This window comes from Oculina patagonica, chromosome 7, assembly GCF_052425735.1.
Source record: "Oculina patagonica isolate OP01 chromosome 7, crgOcupat, whole genome shotgun sequence".
Lineage (NCBI taxonomy): Eukaryota > Metazoa > Cnidaria > Anthozoa > Scleractinia > Oculinidae > Oculina > Oculina patagonica.
The window spans coordinates 16,457,744-16,485,648 of NC_135764.1; the positions used below are offsets into that span (position 1 = coordinate 16,457,744).

At 38.6% G+C, this 27,905-nt stretch overlaps 3 protein-coding genes and 1 pseudogene across 3 annotated transcripts in view; 2 read left to right on the forward strand and 2 right to left on the reverse strand.

The window, feature by feature from the left end:
- Positions 1 to 27,905, reverse strand: part of LOC144659493 (meiosis-specific protein MEI4-like) — a 221,261-nt gene that overhangs the window by 175,443 nt on the left and 17,913 nt on the right. The gene's annotated exons all lie outside the window — the stretch shown is intronic.
- Positions 67 to 27,764, forward strand: LOC144660377 (uncharacterized). The gene is made up of 8 exons (XM_078520987.1): positions 67 to 126; positions 14,492 to 14,578; positions 15,148 to 15,219; positions 16,018 to 16,092; positions 20,929 to 21,128; positions 23,093 to 23,218; positions 24,252 to 25,814; positions 26,334 to 27,764. Exons 2-8 carry the CDS (start codon positions 14,574 to 14,576, stop codon positions 26,696 to 26,698), a joined length of 2,406 nt encoding a protein of 801 aa, XP_078377113.1. The 5' UTR covers positions 67 to 126; positions 14,492 to 14,573; the 3' UTR covers positions 26,699 to 27,764.
- Positions 3,885 to 8,370, forward strand: LOC144659243 (uncharacterized; annotated as a pseudogene).
- Positions 5,555 to 7,772, reverse strand: LOC144660830 (uncharacterized). Its single transcript, XM_078521556.1, has 4 exons — positions 7,336 to 7,772; positions 6,783 to 6,974; positions 6,398 to 6,647; positions 5,555 to 6,057 (listed from the first exon to the last, which is right to left on the reverse strand). The coding sequence occupies exons 2-4, from the start codon at positions 6,847 to 6,849 to the stop codon at positions 6,030 to 6,032; spliced, it is 345 nt and encodes a 114-aa protein (XP_078377682.1). The 5' UTR covers positions 6,850 to 6,974; positions 7,336 to 7,772; the 3' UTR covers positions 5,555 to 6,029.

The following is a 27,905-nucleotide window of genomic DNA, read 5'->3' on the forward strand; positions in this document are numbered from 1 at the left end:
TTATTATTACTATTATTAATTTGTTATTTTCATTACTGTTGTTTTTCTTTTTATCTGCAGAGACCTTTCTTACAACGAAATCCAATACTTGCCAAGGAATTGTTGTATTAATGATTTGATACTTCTGTAAGTTTATTTAAAATTGCGTTTTTGGAAATTGTTCGATGAATGCATTGTTTGCTTCTTTGCGACAATGTAGGACATGGACAATCTCATTGTAAACGATAACCCCCTCCCCCCCCAAAAAAAATAAATAAATAAATAAATAAAATAAAATAGGCAGTTGGTAAGTCCTGAAACCGAGTTCAATTGATTGCACATGCAAAGGTTTCACTGATGGAAAGTAAGTATTAATGCAAACATTTAACAATAAAAAAGAAGCAGGACAGTCGCGCGCCAGTTTGTGTTACCACTAATGGAAAAATGCCAATATCCAGTGTAGTAGCAGCCCTCCAGGCTTTTATTTTTTCGCTAGTTTCTGATTTTCTCCAAAAGTTTGCATCAGACTTCAACGGACAGCTAAAGCAATCTGCTTATAAAACTACAAGCTACCAACAGAATTAAGTTCGCTGTTCTAATATCCAATGTAATATCAGCTTGCGCGTGTGTATGAACATCTTTGCAGTTCCATGTGTTTACAGATGTAGTCAGCACAGTTGTTATTTATTAAAGCATTTATTCAGACAAAGACTCGCGGTTATTACACTGGCGACGTGGAAAACACGCTCGACGAAGCACCAGTAGCAGAGAAGAAAGCAAGAGAAACCTAGCAAGAAGAGGTTTGAAGCCCAGCGAGAGAGGCAAGCAAGAAAAATACTGCAACGCGTGAATCAATCGATCGAAAAAACATGCCTGACACAGAAGCAGCACCCGCCGCTCAAGCAGCTCCAGCAGCTCCAGTGCAAGTTATTACAGCAACGAGAACCCTAACATCTCAACCATTTAACCCAGGAGACGATCCGATAGCTACAGGACAAGCGTGGGACGACTGGCTCGAAGATATTTTAAGATTATGGAAACGACAAGAAAGATGCACTCATCATTTATGGCGGGAAAGAAATCGCTCGCCTAGAGAAAAGTTTGCCAAACCCGACAGATGGCGGTGACGACCACGGAAAGTTGAGAAAGAAGCTAAATGACTACTTCAAGCCGAAGAAAAATAAACACCACGCAAGATATGATTTCCTCAAAATGAGACCGGCACATGGCAAAGCAAGGAATGCGTATGCTGCTCGTTTAAAGATGAATTACAGTCCGTACTGCGCAATCTCGGCTGCAATGTTTATGTGAGCCTCACAAACAAAGCAAAACTAAAAATTACGTGACAAACTTACCTGTTTCTTCATTATTAACGCCAGATATCCTTGCAGAACAAATAATAACAAGTAGAAGAACCTTGACGCTATTTCAAACCGACGTTTCAGCTCATCGGAAGTTCTTGAACGAAGCGAACTGTAATGGCGGACTAAAAAACTTCATGTATGCTGTCACCGAAGTGTAACGTTTCAACGAATTCAAAACAAAAACGTAAACAAACCCCGAGTCTGCGCAGTACGGACTGGAAATCAGCTTTAAGAGAGAAAGCCAACGACTGCGAATTCGGGGCTAACTGCGATGAACGAATCTTGAAACACCTCATTCAAACAACACAGAGTCGAACTCTTATCCAAAAAGCCATCAACAAGAAATGAGATTTGACACAGGTTTTAACCGAAGTCGGCCGAATCGAAGATACATCACTTCAAATAAGCGACATGAAAATTCCTCAAGATGTGAAGAAGCTTGGACGACAGTTTGGAAAGTGACGTCCACCCAAGAAGAAACAAAGTGGTCTAGGAAAAAACCCTGCGGATACTGCGGACAAACAGGCACACACGAGGAAGGCAAGAACTGTCCAGCCTATGAAGAAAAATGTATGAAATGTCAAAAGTTCAATCGCTTCAGTTCTGTGTGCAACTAACAGCAAGAAATGGCGAGAGCAAAGACCCAACCACAAGCCTCCAGAAAATCCAAGGCTCAAGCGCCGCATCAAGAGAACCACTGAAGAAGAAGAAGAAGAAGAAGAAGAAGAAGAAGAAGAAGAAGAAGAAGATGCTGACGACTCAACAAGTTCAGATGATGAATTCTTTTGCCAAGCCGTAAGGCACGTGAAGCAAGTGAAGAAAATCAAAGCAGCTGGTGAAGAAAAAACCGTGTCAGTGGAGAAGATGTTGATGTAAGAGCTGAGCCTGACAGCGGAGCAGAAGTAAATGTCTTGGATGAACACCAATTTAAAGCATTAGCAAACCGATCCAGCGTAGAATGTACACTACAACCAAGCAGAGTAAAGCTAAGTACCTTGCAGAGTGAGCTACCTGTGAAAGGCGAGTTTACAGCCACTGTAAGGAACCAGACCTGTGGAGCAGTTGCAAGATTTGTTGTGGTCAGAGGAAGAATCAATTCTCCACCCCTCATCAGCAAAAGTACCCTTCAAGAACTGGGTATGTTACAGATCTGAGAAGATGGCTCTTTCGCCGAAATCAATGACCTGCGAATCCAGGAAGAACCACCAGATATCAAAAGTGTCAAGAAAAATAAGAACCTTAAAGCTGAAATCAAGGAGAACCGATAAATACAGTGATGTATTAAAAGGCATCGGGAAGATCAGAGACATCAAGAATGGAAAAGAGTTCTATGCAAAGTTCAGCATGAGATCAGAAGCAGTACCCGTAGCTCAAAGACCGAGACCAGTGGCTTACTACTTGCAAGAGCCATTAAAGAAATGGCTGGGGCATTGTGTAGAGGAGGAGATATTCGAAGAGGTACCTGAAGGTTAAGCAGTGACATGGTGTTCACCCTTGGTGGTTCAACCAAAGGCGAAATTCAACGCTGTAGACAAAGAAAAACTTGAACCGCACATGATCAGAGCTAGCGTGGACCTCAGGGTACCCAACCAGTTCATGGAGAGACACAGGATCACCCAGGGACCGATTGTTGAAGACTTTATGTACTGAATGTACTCTCTTCTCCAAGCTTGACATGAGGCAGGGGTACCACCAACTCCTGCTTGATCCAGAATCCAGGAAGATTGCTACTTTTAACACACCTTGGGGGAACATGCGACCGAAACGTCTGGTCTTTTGAGCAAAAGCATCACAAGATCTCTTTGATAAAGCTATTTACCGAATATTTGGAGACATACCAAAGTGCCTCAACCAACGGGATGATATCCTGCTCGGAGGAAGAAACATGGAGGAGCACAAGAAGACGTTGAAAGCAGTCCTGAAGAGAGCAGCGGATTTTGGAGTCACGTTCAACCCTGACAAGTGCCAGTTTGGAGTCGAGGAGATAGGTTTCTATGGACACAAGTTCACAAAGGATGGGCTAAAGCCAGACCCAGAGAAAATTAGAGCTGCAAAAGAAAGCAGCCCACCAGAATCAAAAGAAGCTGTAAGAAGTTTTCTTGGCATGACCGGATACATATCAAAGTTCATCCCAAGATATGCATCACTAACCGCACCCTTGCGAAAGCTGACCCATAAAGACGCAAAGTTCAATTGGGGAGCAGAAGAGAACGAAGCATTTGAGAAATTGAAGGCAAGCATAACGAGTGAAAGCACAATGACATACTTCAACCCAGCTAAACCAATCGTTGTGAGAGTTAAAGCCAGCTACCATGAATGACTCTCAGCCGGATTACTTCAGGAGACAGGCAGTGGTCTCCACCCAGTCCACTTCATAAGTCGCACTATGACTGACACAGAGAAAAGATACAGCCAGACAGAGAAAGATGCCCTGTCAGTACATTGGGCAAAGAACAGGTTTAGTATTTACCTCCTTGGAGCACCAAAATTCAAGATATCACAGCTCATAAAACACTGCTACCACTGTTAAACAAGGCGACCATGCGACTCGCACCAAGAATCGAGAAGTGGGTTATGGGAATACAAGATGTCGACTTTGAGCTTATCTATGAACCTGGAAAAAACGATGCAGATCCACTCGACTTCCTATCAAGACACCCACTGCCAGAGAAAGGAAAGAAGGCTGTAGAGAGAGTAATCAAGTACGTCGTCACAGCTGAACATGCTGTTGTTATAGATAAAATTAAGGAAGAAAGGAAGAAACCCGCAAACATACCCAACTTCAGAAACTGTCCGTCAGGATACTTACCGGAGACTGGGAACAGCATAAAAGCGACCCAGACATTACACCGTTTTACAGTGTGCATAGTGAGTTGTATGCTGTGGATTGCCTACTCTTCAGAATAAATCAGATCAGCTATTCAAGAAATACCCACAGGGTACCTCTTAACACCACACCCTGCCACTGGAGTAGCACGATATGAAGCCCTCATGAACAGACAGGTCAGAACCAAGTTAGACCATCAAATGAGAGAGAGTAGTGAGAACGCTCGTGACACGGCCATTAATGAGAGGGATGAGAAATACAAAGAAAAGGGCAAACAGAATGCTGAGAACAGGAACACTAAGGGACACAACTTCATTGTAGGAGACCATGTACTGTTGAAGCAAAAGAAGAGGAACAAATGGACCACAGCTTACGAACCAGCATTTTACATCGTAACTCGAACCAATGGATCAAGCATTGCAGCACGAAGGATCACGGGTATGGTGGCCCATCAACGCCATAGAAAAAATGCAACATAGTAGTGTAATTTTTGAAAATATACATTTTTATTTTTATTCATTTCATAGTATTATTTTTAATTTTTATTTTTTATGTTTATTTAAAAATATATCATGAGACAAAATATTAAAAAAAATATATATTTTTTTAAATAAAAAACAAATTACCTGCGTGGCCCAGCAACGCCATAGACCACAATGCAGTTCGGGAATTACGTAATGTTGTGGTATTTCCCCACGCGCACGTGCTTGAGTTTGTCAGTTCGCTTATTCACGACCATTCACTCACATTATTCTAAATAGACACTTAAATCAAAGATGTCAAAGCGAAAACGTGAATGGGAGGATTACAAGGAGAAAATATCGAAGAAAAGGACCGGAATGAAAAAGGACGAGGCTGGTCCGAGTGGGCTGTGCGGGAGCATTACCGTACAAAGACTGCCTCCAAACGTAGAAGGCAAGTGTCAAAAGTATTCTCGAATCGGTGCTTTAACTCTTGTTCCCTTGGAAGAAGAAGCCACTTTGCCAAACATCAAGGCTGCATGCAAGACATTTTGGTACAATCTTGAATGCGATGTTCTGGCTGGAGAACGAGGTCCTTCTTTACCGATGCTAGCCAATACAAAATGGAAAGTGATCACACAGATTTATCGAGAAGTCGCCAAGTCTGCCACTTCAACGACAGAGTGAGTATTGAATGGTAAAAGCTAGTAAAATCAGACACATGTGGTTCAAAAGTTCATATAAAGGCCAATCTTTATAAGTTGAGTTATATTTTATTATTGCCTGCAATATTTTATGATTTATCAACTCTTTATTCAAAATTTTATCCAAATAATATAATTTTTTTTTTCTAATCTTTTTCTTTTCAGAATAACATTTTATAGAAATTTTCTGTTGTAAAATCTTTAAATAAATATACTTGTTACTGCAATCAATGCATTTATCTTCATTTATATTTTTGAGAAACATGGTATGTGGGATTTCCAACATTAAAACTTTGGAAGTTGTGTCCCTTTTCTGATGTTCTTTTATTACAACTTCTTCTGTGAGCTGCAAATTATGTACAACCTGTCTACAAGCTAAAATTGGCTTTAAGATATAAAAATGCATTAGCTGCTTGGTCTGGCTCAATATCCTCAGTGTTAGGCAATAGTCTTTGGCATTCTTGTCTAAAATCCTCAGGTAGATAGTCATTGGTACCATCGAGAACATTTGCGAATTCAGCAACCTCTCTCAGCTGCTCCTCTGTTACTGCAAAACCACACTTTTCCCCACCATGCCTCTCTGGGCATGTATAAATGTGATCTGGAACACCTACAGGAAGTTCCTTCTTCTTTTGTTTACGTATTCTGTGGGCATTCCAAACAGAACACCGGAACACATCAAGCTCCTTTTGGATCACTGGGATATAGACATAGGCGAGCATCTTCTTAAAAAAGAACACCGGTTAGCAAATATCAAGAGATCAGAGATTATTTGTCAGCTTGATCAGTCAAGTTTAACCCTGAATAAAACATACAAAAATAATGAAGGTGTCACAGGAGGCCACAAGTTAGGGCTTTTTAACAGAGAAAAGTTTTCCAAGCTAGGAGTATAACCCAACCTTTGAAGTGAGTGACCCTAGCTACAAGAGGGAGACTCTTATAACCAGGCAGCATATGTTTCTCATGTAAATGGTTATCAAGCTAGAGAAAAAAGACAAATTTTCTTACAGGACCTAAGATGAGTGGAACAGTTATGGTACCATACCAGTACATTATGTATACCTATCATTATCATCACTTGCATCATAATCACCATCCTCTACCAAAGTGCTTAACTGACTCTTAAAAAACCTCTCCATTCTCTCCAATAAGTCTTTCCACCACCTTTCAATCTTATTTTGTGTTGAAGGTCCATACAACACACAATCAGTGCCGTCTTCCATATCACCACATTGTGCTCGAAGATAACTGTGGATGGTAGCCATGATTCCAGTTTCAGTTCCTCTGTCCACGCGTATCCTGTCAGGTAACACTAGGAAATAAAGCATTCTATAATCACCATTCTGTGAGATATCCACTAATTAGCTTGGAATAAAAAAGAATTTTGTCTTCCAGTGCCCTGAAATCATTGTCAAGATAATATCCATTGTTAATGATGTCAAATTACCTCTGCTCTCAAAAAGGTAGTCAAAATAAAATCTTCCTATGATATGGGGGTTCTGTTGGATGTCCATATTCTCAGGAATTGAATTCTACTGCTAAAAGTGTCTTGGGCACCATAGATGCAAAGCGGAAACATGGAATTCTGGAAACCACAGAGCTTGTCATGCCCATCGAGAGACATGGTGCTATCAGATCCCTGAAATAAAAATAGTAAGCAGTGAAGTGATGATGTGCCCCATTCCTTTCTAGATGGGATTGTACATGTAGGCAGGCTTTGATGTACCTGTCTCTTTTGACCCTTTAACAGTAAAAATTTGTTTCAGGTTTTATTAAAAGAAGTTCGCCTTCACTGCTCAGTGATAGAAGACCATAGAAATCAAGAGGGTGAGGCCATGGATTTCCTACCTACATGTACAAGGCTATCCCGAAATAACAGTGCGATCCACCGTTTGTTAGCAGAATTCAACGTAGTCGTATGTCCACAAAAAAAAAACAATCAAGATTGGGAAGCAGTGAAGAAAAAAGATATGTGCAACACATATATATTTTTTGCTCACATCTGAGGTAAAAGCTCCAGTTCTCTTGGGACGTTTTGGCATCCCCACACCACCTCTTTCCTCAAGACCTTCCGGATTTACGTCCGCCATAACGTCGTACACCAGTTCATGGGACTTTGAGTCCATGAATTTCTCGAACCTTCTTGTGCAGTGAGCGGTAACCTAATAACCTTCCTGGTCCTTTCATTTCTTTCTCGATGGCCTCTTTCACCTCGTCTACATCGACAGAGTAGTCAGTGTATTGTATCCCAAAATGATGCAGACGGCGACATAGAGTCCTCAAGCTCCAAGAATACATCGGATATTTCACTTTCATAACGTCTACTATTTCTGACTGTCGCAGGTTACGACTAACATGCTCCTTAAGGTCGTTCATTACCTCAATATCGTCTTCCCACTCCGAGTTTCTTATTCTAGCGGCCATTTTGAAATAGGAAGTGTGGGATTGTGGGTTATGAAACATTTGCTCGCGATGCATTGTGGTCTATGGCGTTGCTGGGCCACGCAGGTAATTTTTTTTTTTATTTAAAAAAAATATCTATATTTTTTAATATTTTGTCTCATGATATATTTTTAAATAAACATAAAAAATAAAAATTAACAAATAATACTATGAAATGAATAAAAATAAAAATGTATATTTTCAAAAATTACACTACTATGTTGCATTTTTTCTATGGCGTTGATGGGCCACCATACACGGGTGAACGGGAAGTGTATCGAGATGCAAGCTAGTTCAAGATTGCTAACACGTTAACCCAGGACAATGCCAGCGAAGAAAGGGACGACCAGGAAAAAGAACCAACCTCAGAGGATTGGAGAGAGAAAATCCTGGTTAATGCCAACCCCAAGTCAGTCCAAGAGGAGACTATCACTAGCACAGAGGAGATCATTTCTAGCACTGCTGAAACCGGCAGCAGCGACAAACCAGCAGCTGTAACCCGACCAAGGCGCAATCGGAGACGACAGGACTATCTGAAAGACTATGTTACCTTAAAAAGTGGAAACACGGAATGTAGAGACATTTTCTTTTGAAGCTTAGGGCGTTGGACAATTACGACATTGTTTTGTAGTTGAGTTTTTTCTTAAGAAAGAGACTGTCTTGAACAAAGGGAGAAATTTAATATCCAATGTAATATCAGGTTTCGCATGCGCATGAACATCTTTGCAGTGCCACGTGTTTACAGATGTAGTCAGCAGAGATGTTGTTTATTAAAGCATTTATTCAGACAAAGACCCGCGGTTATTACATCTGTCTACGGTATAGTGATTTGTAAGGCTAAATGCGTTATCCACCTTTTGAGCATTCGAGTTCAGATGTAAAATAGCGCAAGATAAAACAACAGCAGGAAACAATTAGATGAATTTCACGTTGATTTCAGTTTTACATTTGTTTTCCCTATTTTATTTGTGCGGCCTTTGCATACAAATGCCTAGACAACATACATTGGTATAATATAACAAATAACAAATACATGTCCCTAAATCGCGAGTTGAGGGGCACGCGATGGGATGGAGGCGCTGGAGGTGTACATGAGTGCATGAAACAAAGAATTTCATTGAGGGAGGATCAGATAACACGAACTGGTTTCTTGGCCAACGTGAAATTTTCCCACCAACCTCAGGGTATCAAGGTTTATACGGGTACATGAAAACACAGCTCTTATTTGAGGGAGGATCAGATAATACAAGCTGGTTTCATATTTTTTCTTTGTCTACTTCCTCTATGGGTTTTTGACCATTCAGAGAGTGCGTATTGTCTCTGTTTTTTAAACGTAATAACGTACGAGTCTCAAGCCGTGCTTTTCGACCAAATTTCATATTGACCTCTTGATATAAAACTAAAGATAGTAAAGCACCAAGTCCCTTTTTAACTCGGAAAAGAGTTGTAGTGGGCGAAGTGAATTCACTCCTTCACTCCTTCACTCCATCACTCCTTCACTCGTCTCCTGTTAGACATATGCACGCAATGCGTGCAAGTGTTTTAAGGCCTCTAGAGAATGAGACCTTTTCTCTGATACCTACATTTCTTGTTAAATTACATAAAATTAACATGCTTAGTCACCAACCGAAATATTGTATTAAATGTCAGTTTTCTTGAAATAATATTATGATATTTATTCAGCTCTAAGCCGAGACCGTAAACCTTTGGTTTTTTAGAACCAGTTAGAAAAAAACTAACCCAAAACACTCAGGTAAAGATGAATTTATTCCAGTACGATTTGGTGAAAAAAAATCGCTCGACTTATAGCCAATGATATTATTATTATTATTATTATTATTCGTTACCTTCAAATAACAAAAAGGAAAAATAAAAAGAAAGAAATCAATTTGCAACAGATGGGAACTCTATCTCTTGGCCTTTCGGTCTGCTCTCGATCAGTATTTAATGACAATCAAAGTGAAGTAAACAGAAGTTTGGAAAGTATAACATCATTTGTATTAGCAAACCTTTATTTGTCAGTTTGTTGTTTTCTATTCTTGTTTCATAATAACTTTTCCGAGTTTAGTGGCTTATAGCCACTTTTAGTTATTGGAGTACTGAAGCGTAAGACCACGTGACATGGTTAGTGTTTCCGGCCTCATGCGAGAGGTATGCAGTTGCTTTATCACTAAGCTGTTGTTACAATTATGAATAAATGACGTAGTACTTTTCAGTTCCGGGAGGGGGGGGGGGGGCGGGGATACTCCGGCTTGTAAATGACGGGGATGATCGAATGGAGGCAAAACTCAGGACCCAAAAAATCCCTAAGTCTTCCGACATTACCCCAAAAAAGTCTCTGGACCAAAACTAGCCCCCAATAAAATCCTTTGTCAAAGGAGCAATAATATAACACAAAACGCTCATGTTTGTTTATTTATCATACCATAAATACGCCAAGGCCGCACCAAGGCACTTGAGTTCTTATACCCAAATTAATCCCCTATTTAAATCAGGTCACCCCAAAAAAAATTGCCGAATTTTCCAACCCCAAAAAAATCACGGATTCGATAATTTCAAACCCAAAAAATCCTTTGATCATCCCCGTCATTTACAAGCGACAATAGTATTCGATTTCTTTTAAAAAGAATGAAGCGTGTTCAAGGCTTGAGTAAGTAATGAAATAATTTTTGTTGATTGCCAGGAATTTACAGAATAACCAGATAAGCTCTATTTCAAACACGACTTTTACCACTAATATTCACTACCTGTACGTATTACCACGTGATTTGTGTATTTTCAGTAGAGCTCAATTTTATTCTGCTGTTTAACTTTTTCACAGTGTCTCTTTTAACGTTGCAAATTAACTTAATTCAGAGATAATGTTAGGGATAGTGTCGAGCGTTCCTCCCCATGAGTTAATTTCAAGAAATTTGGTTTTATTCTTAGCTTTAAACTTTTTCCCCTAAAGTCAAAGAATAGAACTTAAAAAAAGTTCTAATGAAAGAGCAGAACATGGTATTCTCAATGCCAAACATAAGAAGACAAGTGGTGAAGGGAGACAAAAAATATCTGATTGTCTTATAGGGCACATAATTTACGCAGTTTATTTAAAACCTATTAAATTCAATCATGTGACCTAATAATTATAAAAACAATATATAATTATAATAAAAACCTTCCCAAAATCCTTTGCAACTGAAAAATCGTCAATGCCAAATAACTTGGTCAGTTTGAAGTCAGCAGGAGTAGTACGTCGTACAGAAATAACTCTTACCATAAACTACTTCTTGTATAAATCGTAGGTTGATGACGTCATTAGTCACGTGACTTTGCTCAGAAGTTCGTTTTTGCTCACTGTGACGAAAATAGTTTATTACTAAAAAAGCAGTCATTGCAGTTTGAAGCACATTGGTGTGAGGCATTTCGGACTGCCCAGGTACCGAACAAAATATAAAAATTAAGGGAGCTATGCACAATTTTCAAAACATGGGAGTCTGGGTACAAGTGCGTATCTGGCGTTGCATTAAATGCGAGGTAACAAGAAGTTACATGTTGGTAGATACTTATATGTGAAGTAGTTTTTAATTAATCCCATTGTTATGACGTCATCGGTCACGTGACCAGAACAGATCACATTTTTAAATTCGCTTGAAAACTTTACTAGAACCTCTCTCTTAGGATCTTTTTTAGCAAAGTTAAAGTTTTTTAAATAGTGTTTTTAAAAATGGTCATTATTACTTTTTCGTGAAAAAGTACGGCAGTAAAAAATACAATTGAAAAGTTTGCTGGCTTCCTACTCAACGACCATTTGCATTTGAAATAAAAGAAAATTTTGCCAAAGGCTTGAGTGTATGCTCTTGATCATAGCGTTGTCAGTTTCTTTTCATTTTTATTGCTTTTGGCAAGGTTGGATGTAATTTCTTTCAGACAAAGGAGTGGCGCTTGGGGAGAGTTTAAGCTGTGCCCCCCCCCCCCTGCTTGCGGATTCCCCGCGGTCTGTATTGCGGGCGCATTTTCAAAATGGCGTCGATCGATCTAGTGGAGTGATTTTGCAATTTCGAGTTCTATAGGATAGTTTTGTCAATGTTCTTTCTTCTTGACGCGATCACGAGTCCTGAAACAAAGGGTATTCGATATCCTTTATTTGTATTCCCGATACTGAAGAAGAATATGGAATGAGGAGAAACGGTGGAAGCTTTTCGCAAACATTTTTAACAGAAACTTACAGTGACCTGAGATCACTTGAGGTAAGCGTTTCTCATTGTACTATAATTTCATTTTGAAGACTGGCTTAAGCTTATGTCTTCGGCGTTTATGTGAAGATTTATAAAAGTGCTAAAGATAGAATCGTACTAAAAGTTAGCTCACTGGAATTAAAGCCGAGCTCGGCGATAAAAAAATAGATCTTGTAGTTTTGAGGCGATAGTGTCATAGTTATGTCACTCAGTTCGTCGAGGCATGTAATTGTTATATATATTTGTCATCTGAATGTTAAGCTACTTCAATTTAATAAGAATCGCATCCTTTCATTATTAACATCATGTTAACGTCCATACGAGATCTTTCGATCGCCGTTGTGAAGCTGTCACTTCAGAGGACTAAAAAACATAAAGGATCACAAAAAATCATTCTAAAAATTTGCATACACAATTTATACGAATAAAGGTGTCTTTCAATCGGTATTTCAGGCGTTTATTATCATTTTCTTTTGACATGTATGCTAATATACGACATTCGCACCGAATTGCTCGACGGCCTGTTTTCGACACTACATTTACATTATTGGAGAAAAAACACAGACACGAAGAAGATCTAATATAAATTATGGGCTAGATTGTCTGTGTATCCCTTAGAACAGTACCAGATATTGAACTTGTTTATGCATTACATCGATTTCATGATATAGAGCAATAAATATGAACCTGCCTTCAGCTGTCAGCCGCCATTTTCCTTAGCCAAAAGTGAGTCAAGAGCGGAGAAGCGGACTAGTACCAGTCCCTCTCCGCATCAAGGCTGTAGCAGAGAGTTTGTACGCCCTTTTCACCCCCCCCTCTGACGCTTTGATTTGGGTCAGATTTGTTGTTCTCGTCCTTGCTTCGAGGGCTTTTCCCCGGTTTTCCTCTCTAATAATAATAATAATAATAATAATAATAATAATAATAATTAACATTTGTATAGCGCAACTTCTATATAAATACTCAGTTGCGCTTAACAATGAGCTAAAATTAAAAATTAAAATCAAAATTAACTTAAGAAAACTATTTACATTCTTTAAAAACTATGTACACTATACTATCTAAAAACTAATTTGAATTATTAATACTGAATAAAAATCTATTAAAAAGCTAAATTAAAAAATGAGTTTTAATGGCAGTTTTAAAAGTGTCAAGTGTTTTTAGCTTGCGAATATTAGCTGGCAGTTTATTCCACTCTGTTGGTGCAGCTGACTGGAATGCACGATCACCGAGCGTAGATCGGTACTAAGCACTTGGTGGTGCAAAAAACGGTCCCTTACTTGATCTCAAGGAGTATCTTGATTGGCTTCTTGCTGTGACCAGTTTTATTAGATAATCTGAGGCTTGACCATCTAAGCACTTAAAAGTCATCAATAAATTCTTAAACTTAATACAATCACTGATAAGGAGCCAATGAAGATGATAGAGCAAGGGTTTCATGAGTTTTTCTGGAGTTTCGTGATGTGCGAGTTCGGAAGACCATATAAAAGGCTGTTGCAATAACCCACTCTGCTAGTTACAAAGCCGTGAAACAACGATTCAGCAGCAGGACGACTTAAATACTTACCAATTCTACGGATGCTGTAAAGGTGATAGAAAGCCGATAACAAGTTTTGTTGATATGACCTAACATGTTCATTTTCGAATCAAACCAAGTTCCCAGGTTTCGCACTTCATAAGATGGAGGAATTCGAGAGTCACCAATAGACAAGTGAGTCAGATTACCGACTTTTTGAAGTTGTTGTCGAGTTCCAATCAGAACAAATTCTGTCTTATCTGAATTCAGTTTCAGCTTATATAAATGCATCCATTGGCTAATTTCTGCAATGCATGATTCCATCGCGCTTCTGGCATCAGTCTCCCTCCACAAAAACCACCACTACTAAATTCCAATTCGATCTGGAATCAGTGGGATCAAGAAGAGTCACTATGTGGATGATGTCACTGTCAATTCCCATTTATTTATTTATTTATTTATTTATTTATTTATTTATTTATAAGTGGAACATTCTTATTGTTGGTCGTGACGCCATATGAAGTCATTAGAGCCGCCGTCTGTAATTTGACCATTTTCTTGAAATTGAAACAAAATCAAGCCAGAATGCCTGCATTATACAATCAGACAAATCGTACGATTTTGCTTTTTAAAAAGGGATAAATAAAAAAATATGTAAAAATACTATTTTTGGCCAGAGCTGCTGTAATTATAACGTTGCCATGATGATATCAAAACTCGAAGACACATTGTTCACATATCAAAATTTTTGCGAGGGATAAATGAACAGCTACTGAAAGGTTCAGCAACATACAGTAAATCGTTTTTTCAAAATTACGAAAAGACACAAAGGATAAAGGGGGTATCTCCCCTTGAACGTCCGAAGGTTAATAACCCATGTATTTAAGCAGGAAGATTTTATACCTACAGCTACCTACATCTGAAGGGTGCCAAGGTTATTTCTTTCACTTTCTAACTTATTTTGTTTGTCAATTTTTTTAGAATTCTAAGCGGTAACCGTTTGAAACATATCCCATATCGAGCCTTTTATAATCTGCATGCGGGATTTTACGAAAAAGATCAGATGATGTGAGTAACAAACAGTAATCTAGTTCAATAGATGGGGTTAAGCATCACCAAAGAGTACCCCAACAAAAGTTTTTGTAATGTTGCAAGTCAGATCTTTGCAAACAGGACAATATAAAATAAAGCGGAAATGGTATTTGTAGAGAGGGTTTCTTGATCGGGTATGTGTTTTTCTTCTTAACACTCGCCCTTACCTTCGAACTTTTCTTGCAATTTCGCAAAGAACATTTCTTATATGATGTTCTAACTTTCTTTACCTTTTTGTTCATCCCGAGCTGAAATTTCGATATGCAGGTCCAGCAAAATATTTGGCTTAATTTTCTTTTAAATTCCATTTTTCTTACTTCGTATGAAAATAGTAAAACCCAAGATAACTGATTTAAGTATAGCTTTTTGTATTAGTTTGCCTGTGTTACATTTATAAAATTACGTCTTACTGAAACAATTACAAAAATATAACGTTTTGATTACAACACGTAAACATGTGGTTAATTATGTTCAGCACTTTCCCTAAACTACCTGGCTTATCCACTCCAATACTTTATTGATCTGTTCTGCTATTGTTTTTCAAGAATGTTGTCGGATAATCCTATACAGACAATCGAACCAGAAGCATTCAAGCTTGGCCTTTTCTATTTATCAGTGTAAGTAAATTTTTCAAATAACTTGTCGTTTATTAAATCCAGTTTAAAAATGTGGTCCATAGCTAGCACCTTAAAGAAGCTATCCCTTCGGCACAGCCAAAAGAAATACTAATAAATGCCTGCCTAAAACAAAAGCAGTTTATGCTACTTTAGAGCATTAACAGTTAAATTGGCAATAATTCCGGCATCAGAAGTAAATAAATGTTTTGGTACACGTGTAATCAGTAAAATAACTCATCCCAAAAGTATAGTTTTATTTTAGGGCGTATTTTTGAAAAATTCTTTTCAAAGGGGAATTCTTTGTTCGCGCGACCGAGAAGAGATTAATGTCGATTTCAAAGTGAAATATATGCATTTTCTTGCTTTTTTATTGATGTACCAACGTGAAGAGTCTCATTTTCATAATGTTTTGCAATTTTCGCAATGTTGCCAGTAAAGATATGCAACGGTGTTGAAACCGCGCCAGTTGCATTCTACCAAATAAATGACGAGTTTCGTAATCTTCCGTTATTTCTTTATGTATCTGTAAATCGCATCCAAGATGTAGGACAATCAAAATCTCGCCTCATAAATTATTCATGCTACGTGTCCCCCGCGACCTTATGGCAAAATATTTTATTTCTGTGCATGTGATATTTGGTGACTCCATCAACTCTATTTGCTTGTACGTCGAAGTGAATAAAAATGTACATCCCTAGCTCTCAGCATTGAATTGAGCAACACAAACCGATAACATTTTTTAAATTAATACTCTCATGAAATCCGTTACAAGACATGGTATGTGTTTCCTTTCCACAGGTTTTTGTTAAGGACGAAGCTAAAGATACTAAACCTCGAAACATTCGTCGGGCTTGATGGCATGGATGCAAATATGTAATGTTTCCCGTATGCGTTAATACATATAAAGCCTATTTCGTTGCCTACGAGAGGTGTCCACTAACGAAAAGTCAAACCACAGGGGTCTAAATTTTGATTTATAGGCTTTAGTGATTTGAGGCTAAATCTATGCACAAGGTGCGATGGCCTAATGGTTAGCGCGCTGGACTCTGGATCGAGCAGTCCGGGTTCGAGTCCTGGCAGGGGCCACTGTGTTGTGTTTTTGGACAAGACACTTTACTCTCACAGTGCCTCTCTCCAGCCAGGTGTATAAATGGGTATCGGCGAATTTAATGCTGGGGGTAACCTTGCGATGGACGATTTTTAAAAGACATTATAGCATCCCATCCAGAGGGGAGCAGAAATATTCCGAGTCCTTAGTGCTATGGAAACCGGGATAAGCTCCGGCTGTATGGGCAACTTAGCTCGACGCAGACTTTGCCTTTTACCTATGCACAAATGCGTCCATAAACACAAAAGCGTACACTTTATTCAAGAACACGTCTAGTACTAAGAATAAATGGCAGCGTGTCAGTCTGTCACCATGGGCCATTAACGTCACTCGCGAACATCGGATATAAGAAAATGCTCTGCGAGAATAAACTTTATCATCGTATCAGGGTTGTAAGGCACCTCGATCCCCGATTGGCGCCCGCAGTGAGGTCGGGTCACGTGAAGTGGTTGCTTAGAGTATATTAACCCTTTAACAGCTGAATTTATTCAAAAACCGCTTTTTATCCATTAGTGGTACGATTCAAGATTTCTCAAGTCATTGCCAAGAGATCACTTCCTCGCATTTAAGCAAGATTTGATGAATAATCCATGTAAAAATGTATAATATTTTACTTTGGCGTACGCGCATAAGACAAAATTTGAACCTTTTTTGGCTGACCCGTGCCAATTTTTTCTTGCTTCTTGTCTTTTTTCTATGCTTTCTTATTCTCGCTACTATACTCTGTTTATTCAGTCAACCGGCCTCAAAAGCTTTGGTCTTAATCAAGGGTAAACCCTGAAAAGGTGACCTCGATCAAGTACAGGTATATTAGCCTGTTTTACCACCAATGTTGTACCAAAAACTGATTAAAAACTCGGGTCCCGCGCCACATGGGTTATAGCAATATAAAATTTTAAACCATCGGCCCTAAAAGTAATCACGGTTCAGTTTGTAAGTGTTGGTATTACTATTTTTCATTTATTTTTGCAGGGTGATGAAGAATCGAACTGTTAGAACAATTAAATACCAGAAATGCATAATATATCTGTCAGTATCGAAAATTTAAAAAAAAAAATAAAAAAAATGATTCGTTTTGTTTCTACATTTTAACAAAAGCAAAATAGAAAGTTACATTTGGAAACGTAATTTACTGCAAGGCTAACAGAACAAAAGCTTGAATAATAAAACGAGTCGACAACGTAGAATATCGTATTGAATGTAATAACTCTTGTCAACTGACTGTAAAATATATTTGTCACATCCCCAACGGTGTAATCATAAATTCTAATAAAGCCTGGTTTTCACTAGTGACGCAAGAACAACACAAACACAAGCGCAAGCATAAGTAGTTCGTGCCAAGTGAAAACGAACGTCGACATAAGCACAAGCACATTAGCATAATAATACGATGTTTACAAGTTTGTGGGCTCCGTTTTCGACTTCGTTCGAGTTTGAGTAGTCCGACTTCTGATATTCTAATGCGCTCCTTCACTGCAAGTCGAGCACTTTCGTGGCTTCGCCGGAAACCGTTTCATGGATTATATATATGTCTGAAATTATTAAAACCGGGTCAAAGAAAAGTGACGTCAGTATTCTTGAACAAGTACGTTACTGCGCAAATTGGCTTAAAACGCAACAAGAAAGAAAAAGAAAAGAAATACAGCGCTGAAAGGTAAAGAAGAAAAAGGAGAAGAGAAAAAAAGACTGAAATTCCCTTTAGTTTTTATATCGTCGAGTTTCTGGCGAGAAAAAACGAATTTACAGCGATTTGCACTTAAAACGGTGACAATTTCCTTGACCTAGTTTTGATAAATCCAGACATATACATATTTAGAATAGAGAATAGTGCTCAACAACGAAGGAGCGGTAATAACAGTGATTTTCTACTCAGTATCGTTTCATATGGGCTTTAATACAGGTCTGTTTCGTAGACCAACAAAAAGTTGATCCACTCATCAGTTAAATTCCATATACACTGTCGCATCGCTAGGGTTTATATACATCAATGGTGTGATCGTTACAAAATTCAAACTTGAAAAACAATAGTAATATACATTTGTTAGCTTATGATTGGTCCTTGAGGACGCGTTTGAATTTAAAAAAAAAACTTTCGCTTGTGCCTGCAAGTTGATACAAGCTCATTACGTTTGTTAAGTGTTATCATGTCCGGTTAATATAAAATGTAGAATTTCTCGGTATTACATAGATTACATCGTTTGGAAAGATTAGTATAAGATTTGGCCTTGGCTAGGATTTTCCAGGAGATTTTGAAGTCTTTCTTTTGATCTTTTAAATGCCATAAATGTTTGCTTAGTTCGGTGACATTCTTTTTGTTTTCATGTTTAAATGACATTTGGTGATTTCGCCATCTCGTTTTGAACTCCGTGGCGGTGAGGCCTACGTACGTCTCAGTGCTTTTAGCTGTGGTGATTGTGGCTTGGTATAGTACCTCCTTGACCAAGCATTCTCCTTCCAAAGGGCATTTTTCTGGCTGGCGGCAGTTACATGTTTTGGGTTGTGTTGTTTCTTCCGGTGGGGTGTTCTGTCTTAAAACGGTTTTGTTGTGTCCATCGATGATTTGTTTTACATTAGGTGAACAACTGTAACTCAGCTTAACATTATTTTTGTTGAAAAGTTCTAATGTGGTTGGGTGGGAAGCAGTTCTCGATCAAATTTAGAAATTCTCTACGTATGTTAGTTTGTACATTTTTACTAAATGGTGGAATGAACCATATTATGTTTCGTTGTTGCCTCTTTCTTTTGTCGGTGGCTGGTTCGGGTGACTGCTGTTGTGGTGGGTTGAATTTGAGGGTGTATGAATAATCGCTTTTCTGCCATGCTTCTCGTCTGATGAGATCTCAGATAATCTTTTGTTAATTGCTTCAGAAAAACAAATCATCGATGGGCACAACAAAACCGTTTTAAGACAGAACACGCCACCTGAAGAAACAACACAACCCAAAACATGTCACTGCCGCCAGCCAGAAAAATGCCCTTTGGAAGGAGAATGCTTGGTCAAGGAGGTAGTATACCAAGCCACAATGGCTTGGTACCAAGCTCGACTTGCAGTGAAAGAGCGCATTAGAATATCAGAAGTCGGATTACTCAAGTTTTGAGTGCATTAGATTTAATACAGCACTGTTTCGTAGGCCATCGAAACGATGGCCCACTCCTCAGTTAAACTCCGTTACACTGTAGCGTTCTTCATGATATTGTATATATATATTTATATAATAACCTGAATTCTACGCGCATTTTGATTGGTTCTTATTTATGATCTATTAGAGTACAGACACATGGATGACGTCACGCGGTGGTGTGACTCGCGCGCGTGATCAGGGTTCATAGTCCAAATCAGAGTTGTCGGCAAAGTTTTTCAAACCTGCGAGGCCACAACAAAGCAAAAAAGTTCAGCTTATACTAATAACAAATGTCCAGTGAGAAACTATACGCCAAGCATCGTTCACCTTTAGAAGCATTTAACTGGGCGAAATAAGGTTGAAGAAGACAGTGAATTATTCGAGAAATTATCCGAAATCTGTATGAAAGTTTGACCGATGTTGTGCAATTGGACAACGACACGGGAAACAAACGAATTGCGGTTGAACGCTTCGGTTATGTTTACAGATTTGAACAACTTTCCAAATCGGAATAAAGGTTAGTTTTTTCATTGACTTTCAATTGCCCATGTTTCTGTTTATTTAATTAATCGGATTATAACAGTGCTTCGTGTTAACGAAAACTTAATAGTGAAATCAAAACAACTTAGCTCATCTATACGGCGGCATTGCTCAAACTGAAGTGTGCCGAAGTCTTGTGTTATTATATAAAACAAATAGATTCCATTTTGCCGTGGGTCTGTTCAGTTATAGATCACAGAAGACGTCAAAATGTGGTATGAACATCAGTGACCCACTCGGCTAGCGCCTCGTGGGCCACTTCTTTGTTCACACCACATTTTGACGTCATCTGTGATCTATAACTGAACAGACGCACGGAAAAATGGAACCTATTTGTTAAATATATTCTCAATATACAGCTAATTCGAAAAAGGTTGTCGAAAAAAGGCACAAAAGTGCACGCGACAAGACCGAAAGGTAGTGTGGTAGGTAGAGAGCAACTGCACGTGCTGAATACTAATAAGATGGCAACATGACAAACGCGAATTTACACTTTTTCTTTCCCTTCGGACATGTGACTCGACATACGCTGACTTTTAGAAGAATTTCCAAAACTCAAACACATGCAACAGAAAAAGGTCTCCTGAGAGGAAAAACAAAATCTTCAAGTGCAAAAATACAAAATTGTTTATTTCCTTTAGGCCCATATGCAAAATTCAAGTGAATACCCAGACCACCTTTCGGTCTTCTCGCGTGCACTTTTGTGCTTTTTTTCGGCAACCTTTCTAAAATTAGCTCTATACGGCTCATACGGCTGGTCAACTTGTTTTTAACTTCATACATGTACAGTACATCTGGGCTGCCTGTGATAAATCCAAAAGAAGCAAACTTGATCTCTTCGTTATTTCCATCAGTATAAAATTTATAAAAAGGATTGATTGATGGAAAATACATTAACGTTTATTACTTTTGTAAAGAACGATGTTTGCTTTGTTCTAGGAATCCTTCCGATTCCGATTCAGAAGTTATTACTGTCGGCGATCTCCAGTGGATTCAAGGGAAAGCCTACGCTTCCGCTCTCCTGGCTTCGGGATTCAGACAGAAAGCTGACAACCTTCAACAGTTTATAGCATGTCCCTTGGGGACGTTTATTGACCCTTCCACTAAAGGAAAAGGCGGATGTCAAAAATGTCCTCCAGGTAGATTCTACTTAACTTCTCCTGACCCAGTAAGATGCGTATAATTTCGGTAACAAAGAACGCTCTGGTAATTAATTAATTTCCTTTATTGAGAATTTTTTCATTCTTGTATATTTCATTGACAATACACTCTAGTTTACGATATTGGTATTGCCGTGTTTCTATACATCTGGATCGCGCAAAATTCAAGTTCCACTAATTTTTTTCTATTTGTTATTGTCATGGAAATGTCGATTATACCAAATTTAAGTTATACCAAACTTCAATCTAATATCAATAACTGGTGTAATTGTCATACCAATCCTATTTAAGCGAATGTTACAGTCTTTCTAGTCACAGTTTCTCAATTCTCATGGTCTGGCACAGTAAAGGACGAAGGCACGATCTGGGTTCGGCGAAAATGCCGCCATTGCGTGAAATGTTTACCTTGGAAAAAAACCTTGGTGACCATTTCTCTGCTTTTGCGGAACGATATCTTCCAGTTTTTTAGGAAGTTACAGCCGTTAATGTGTTTTATTATTCATTCAAAATATTTCTTCATCTCTGATTGGCTTCAATCCCCGGCTAGTTTCAGCTGGCTAGCACCAACCAAGTATGGAAGACGTTTGCATTATTGGACGTTTATTGGAAAAATGATTGGACGATTGAAGTCACGTAACGACGGCTTTAATAGTGCAGAACTGGAAAGCGCGAGAATGATCTCCAGGTTTGAAAATTACAACGAACAAATCTCCAAATCATTACATTATAAAGACAGCGAAGACATCGAAGGGAAGTCACTTAATTTTTAAAGCTTACGTTAAGGAGAAAACATCCAAACTACAGCAACAGCGTAGGAATTGGCCACGGTTTTGATAAAATTCTACGCCAAAGGGAGAACCCATTTAAATTCATTTTGTGTTTTTAGAGATCTGGAATTTTTTTAATGGATAATAAAACAATTACTTAATTCGGCTTTCGTATGATATGAAGAACTATGCAGAGGAGGCCGGTGTTATCCAACTCAGCCGATAACACCCTCCTCGATCTGGATGATTCTTTATATCATACTTAGCCCCATCCAATACTTTTTAATTGATCATTGCAAGGTCCTTGAAAAACAAACCTTAATCTTATGAGTTCATGAATGCGGTGGAAACTTAAAAATAGTGACATCTTGTAAACTCGCCTTTACTTTTCTTGCAAGTAAAAGAAATAAGTCTATAAGTTATGTACATGAGTTAAAATGTAATGTGATATTGCCAATGGTCCAATTCCCTTTCCTTAATTATATTTCCTATTCAGCAAGTTAGAAAACGTAAAATTGATTTTTTTTTTTTATGTCAATGAAGCTGTTTCTAGAATATTTATACCTAATCGTACCTTTTTGGTTCCCTTTCGGAGGCATATCAGGCGCGTTTGGTCGAGCCATGGTTCGTATAAAAACGTGCCTACCAAAAAGGCACAATTAGGTATTAACCGTACCTAAATTAAGCTACAACTCCGGTCATATTTTTAGTAGTTACGGTAATGAAATCTGCCATGCGTTTTATCGTGTGGCCCGCAAAAACATAAAAAGAGTCACCAACAGAAGAACAAGTTTGGCTATACGCAGGGAACAAGTTTGGCTTTATGTAAGGCAACTGAGATATTTTTCCCTTGCATGAGAACATGCGCACTTTAACTGCATATTTGGAATTTGGAATTTTTCACCAAGTGGTCCTGCATATTTGATGTTTCCTCAAGACGTCCGCGCTGAAAAATGTACACGGATGCCAGAAAAACATGCAAGGCTATTGTACTAAGAATTACACTTTTTGTTCTCTTGAACAACTTGCGCGACAATTTTTTTTTGTCATAAAGGTCAGGACATTCAAATTTGTTCGCTAGTGCGAATCTTCACTAATATATTTTATAACCTTAAACTGTAAAAAGATAAATTACGATACGTTTTAACATAACTAAATTATGCTTGTCTTTTTTAGGGGGTTTCTACTCTGACAATATCGGCTACGTGGCCAAAAGCTGCAAGAGATTCCCAAATGGTTCTTTTGTTGCTTATGACAAAACACCAGGAAAACAACATCGAGATTGCAAGTCTTGTCCCTTAGGTAAAGAAAATATAGGCAGGGCACATTGTCAGTACGGTATAACCTGTCATTATTCCTTCAAATGCAAACGTTGAAAAGCCACAAAAAGCCACAAATCGACTGAACGGCCACGATTGATAAACAGTACAAATGTCACAAAACAAGAAATTACATCTTTGTTCTCATCAGTAACACACTGCCACGTGCGAGGTTTTCTTAAATTACAAAATGGGCCTAATGTTTCAAATGTACGTCTTGAACAGAAAAACACACGTAACTTACCGAACTGTTTGCGAGAACAGCACAATTGACAAAATTTACGACAAACCTCATGCGACGAACTCGTTTACTGGAGCACATGCACATGACCAACAAAACAAAATACTCCTAAGGGGAGTCGCGAGTTACAACACATTGTAGTGAGGCGAGTGTTTGTTTATGGACCTTTTTGTTTCTTTGCAGTGCTAGCTAATTTTAAGAATCACGATCATCGAGTTTGGGTCAATTGAAAAAAGATGTGGAGAATCGAAATGGCGAAATGCTTAAAAAAATGGAATTTGAATTCGACTAATTGAAAGTTTACTTTCTCGTGTATACTACATTCGCCGTGTGGTTTGATCGGGCGGTATTCTAAACTTTCTTAGACGTCACAAGTATTATTAGAATCCGTTTGAACTTTTAAACAACATTTCTAAAAAAACTGTAACAAAGAGGGTTTTTGACCAACGAGTTTTTATTCCTGTATGGGGCGGTTGACTGGCGTAGTTTTTTTATCCGTCCGTCCGCCCCTTGGTCTGCCTGTCTGTCTGTCTGCCTGTCTGTCAAAAGTGAATAATCAATCAATCAATCAATGAATCAATCAATCTGTCTGTCCGTCTATACTATAATATCAGTTATATATCTCCTAAAGAAAAGTTTTAGCTAAAACCCAAATACCCAAAATCAGGAAACAGACAATTCTCATTAGGTTTTAATTACAATATTAGAATTTATTTACAGTTTTTGTTATATGATCCTTGACAAATAAATATGACTCTACTAAAATCTTCTACAGGTACAGAAACGGACTTCTTTGCTGGAAACCGTGCTTGTAAATGCTTGGAGGGACAGTATCGAACCCACATGTTCAAAGAATGTTCCAAATGTGGTCAAGGGGGACTAAAATGCCAAGATGATTACGCTTCACTGAAATCTGGTCATTGGTGGCAATGGCGAAACCAGACGTACAAGGATCGCTACAAACTTTATATTAAAAATCTCTTGGCTTCTTCACCAGCCTTGGATGCTTTCCATGTGCAATACCCTTATCCCATACCAACGCCTTATCAATGTCCAACAGAAGAGTCATGCAAAGGTGGTCTAGACTCCCCGTGCGAAAATGGTCACGAGGGTCCACTTTGCAGTGTTTGCAGTTCAGGATATTATAAACAGCTAAAACTGTGCACACGATGCCCGTCAAAGAAGTGGATTATAGCTCAATTATCGTTTATAGTGGCCATTGTGTTAATCATTGTCGCCGCTTCAGTGTGGACGAGCAGACGAAAGATAAAGAAGAAAGAAGAACACTTTCCCATTGATAATTTTTTTTCAAAGGTGAAGATCGTAATTGGCTTCTATCAGGTCACTTACGGTTTGCTGGAGGCGTTCTCTTACATCAAATGGCCAGGTTCCCTTGAAACTGTCGCTAAGTATTCGGGATTTCTCCAGTTAAATGTACTGCAAATGGCACCTATCCAGTGCCTATTTCCTGGATTACACTTGGATGCCTTTGGAAGCCTCTTCGCTACGACGGCAATGAATGTTACTGTCATTTGCTTTGCCGGAATAGGTTATGGATTGAAAAATCTGATCATCTCAAGAAATTGCAGCCTGGAGGAAGACGAAAAGTCAAGAAGGGTCTCAAAATCGAAAGAACTTGTGTACAAAAATGTATTTTTCTTTCTTTACGTAACGTACCTCAGCACGTGTTCCAAGACAGTCATTGTCCTTCCACTTGCTTGTAGAGAACTTTGTCGGGATGACAGAGAAGCGGTGTGTTCCAAGTACCTGAAAGCAGATTACAGTGTACCATGCGAAGGCCAAAAGTATAATCACATGCTAATCGTGGCATACATTTCTGTTGCCTATATGTTTGCCCTTCCTGCTGCCTCATTTATTGCCCTTTGGAGGCAACGAAGAGCGCAATCGGCCACAGGCGCCGCGGGAATATCACAGGATATGGCCTGGGGCAAGGAAATGATAAATGGATTGCGTTTTCTCTTTGAAAATTACAAAGCCCGTTCGTGGTATTGGGAACTGGTTGAAATGACCCGTAAGGTGATACTTACATCTGGTCTGACACTGGTAGGACAGGAAAGCAGGTCCTACATTGGTTTGGCATTGGTCATCGCCGGAATGTACGGGATCGTCTTCTCCTGGATCAAACCCATTCAAGACGCTATGGAAAACAAACTCATGGCAACGTCCCTTGCCTTAACTGTGGTCAACTTGGTTATTGGATCGGTGAGTAAGATTCCCTCCGAGAATGTAACTGGCTGGATTGGCCCAGATACTGACGCCTTGTTGTTCAAGATATTGTTGTTCGCAGCAAATTCGTTGGTGATTGGCCTACTTGTTGGTAAGATGGTTGTTTGTTTGTTTGTTTTTGTTGTTTGCCCCCCCCCCTTTATTTCCTTTCTACATCCCTTCCTGAACATAGAAGGATTATGGATTTAACCATGTTGTTGCTACCTACTTACCTACCTACCTACCTACCCACCCACACACACACACACACACACACACACACACACACACACAGCGCGCGCGCACAGACACATATATATTTCTTTAAAGCTCCCTAAGTGAAACGCTTCAGCGTCACGTGATTATGGTCTTATTATGGTCTATCAAAAAACTACATTTCAGCAGGGGAAGGAAGTAAGACCACGTATATGTTTTCGTTTCGTGGGAAACGGTTATATAATTTCAAAACAAAACGAGACTTACCCAGTAATTTAAATGATAGGTCCTGAAAGTTTCAGCATCATAAAGTAGTTGCCCCTCGAACTGTAAAATCTGTCTGACGAAATAATCTGCGAACACTTTCACTCATGTCACAATTTCTTTTCCAGTATACTTTTTACTTTGCTTTCAGTTCAGTACACTTTGCACCTATATGGTTACGTCAAAGAGTGGCGCAAAAATCCACACTGGTCTTTTACTTGCTGCCTGGCTTTGCTTCTCCCTCTCAACGATTTGCAGGGGGACATTCGTGGTTTGGCTGGAACGAACCTCCTTACGTCCCAGTTTCAAAGTGGAGATTTTGAAATGGTTACAGTTCAAGCTGCTGTACAAGACAGTGGCGCCGTCGATGTCACTCTAGAAGAAGTTGACGAAGGTGATGATGACGCAATGGAGGTGCAGGATATCAATCGTCAGAGCACCAAGAAGAGCGACAAAAAATGTGACCAAGGGACACAAACAGAGTTATTTTCTATTCTCACAGTAGCTAATTGTTAGGAAAGAAATTACGATGAAAGATGCATTAATCGCTTGGATTCCGCAGTATTTCCTTGATGACGCTTTGGGTGCCCGTTCCGACCCTCAGTACATTATTTCCATTTGTGACCTTTATGTAGCCGGATATTGCTCTTTGGCAAAAACTTTGTACATTTTATGGTCAAGTGCAGAGCCTCGCGTTGTCTCCACGGCGCTGACTCTCTATTCAGACATTTTTAAGGACACAGACTTTTTTTGGGATAAGGGCAATTTATTTTCATTGATTAGTTTAAAGTTTTAAATTAGTTTTATTGATAATCGGGATTTTGTTTGATTTCTTTTTTCTTAATAAGTAAACGTCGACCGTTATTGCTTTTAACTTTCGCTATTTGTAGTATTTTTCGTTATACGCTTTGTTTTGTGGACCCCCGAGGCCAGTATATGTAGGCTTGTTCGGTTTATGCCGCGGTCCAGGCACAGAAACCAAATACAAAAATTTAAAATTTCATAAAAAAACAAAAACAATTTTTTTTTTCTTGATAGCATTGCTTTTTACCATGGTTTTAAATGGAAGATTTTGATTACTTTTTAATTGCTTGACTCAGGAGAGTTTCAAGCTAAGGTCGGAGGAATGTTAGGAAAGAAATTACGATGATTTAGTTTTATTTCTTTACAAGCTTAGCTGTTAAAAAAAAAACATAGAAAATCCAACGTAGTAATATTGTTTTGGCAGGATTACGCTTTAGCTCATTAGCCAAACTAGTACCTGCTCTTATGTTTATTGTCCGTGTAATCCTAGCTATAAAAAAAAGTGTTTAATTACAACCTGTAGAAAACTGTAATTATTGTCCGTGTAATCCTAGCTATAAAAAAAGTGTTTAATTACAACCTGTAGAAAACTGTAATCCACCTGCGCGGTTTTGTAAGTAATTAATTTTTCAGAACTAGGATTAACGTTAGCCAATGGTTCTAAGGAAATTTTACGAATGTTTTTAAAAATAGCCTCCTTAGTTACTATATAAATTTAAGTGCTTTGTAAAATATTCTTTGGTTATGTTCTTCGAAGTAAAGTCTACTGTTGGAGCAAGTTTTGTCTGTTACGTCTCTGGATATTCCAAATACTGCAATAGATTCCGGCCTTCCCGTAGCAAGCGTGGTTCCCCAGAAGTGGAGTTTTCTCAGGTTTTACAAAAGTACTTCCCTAGGCAAAAAACCTATTATCACATAA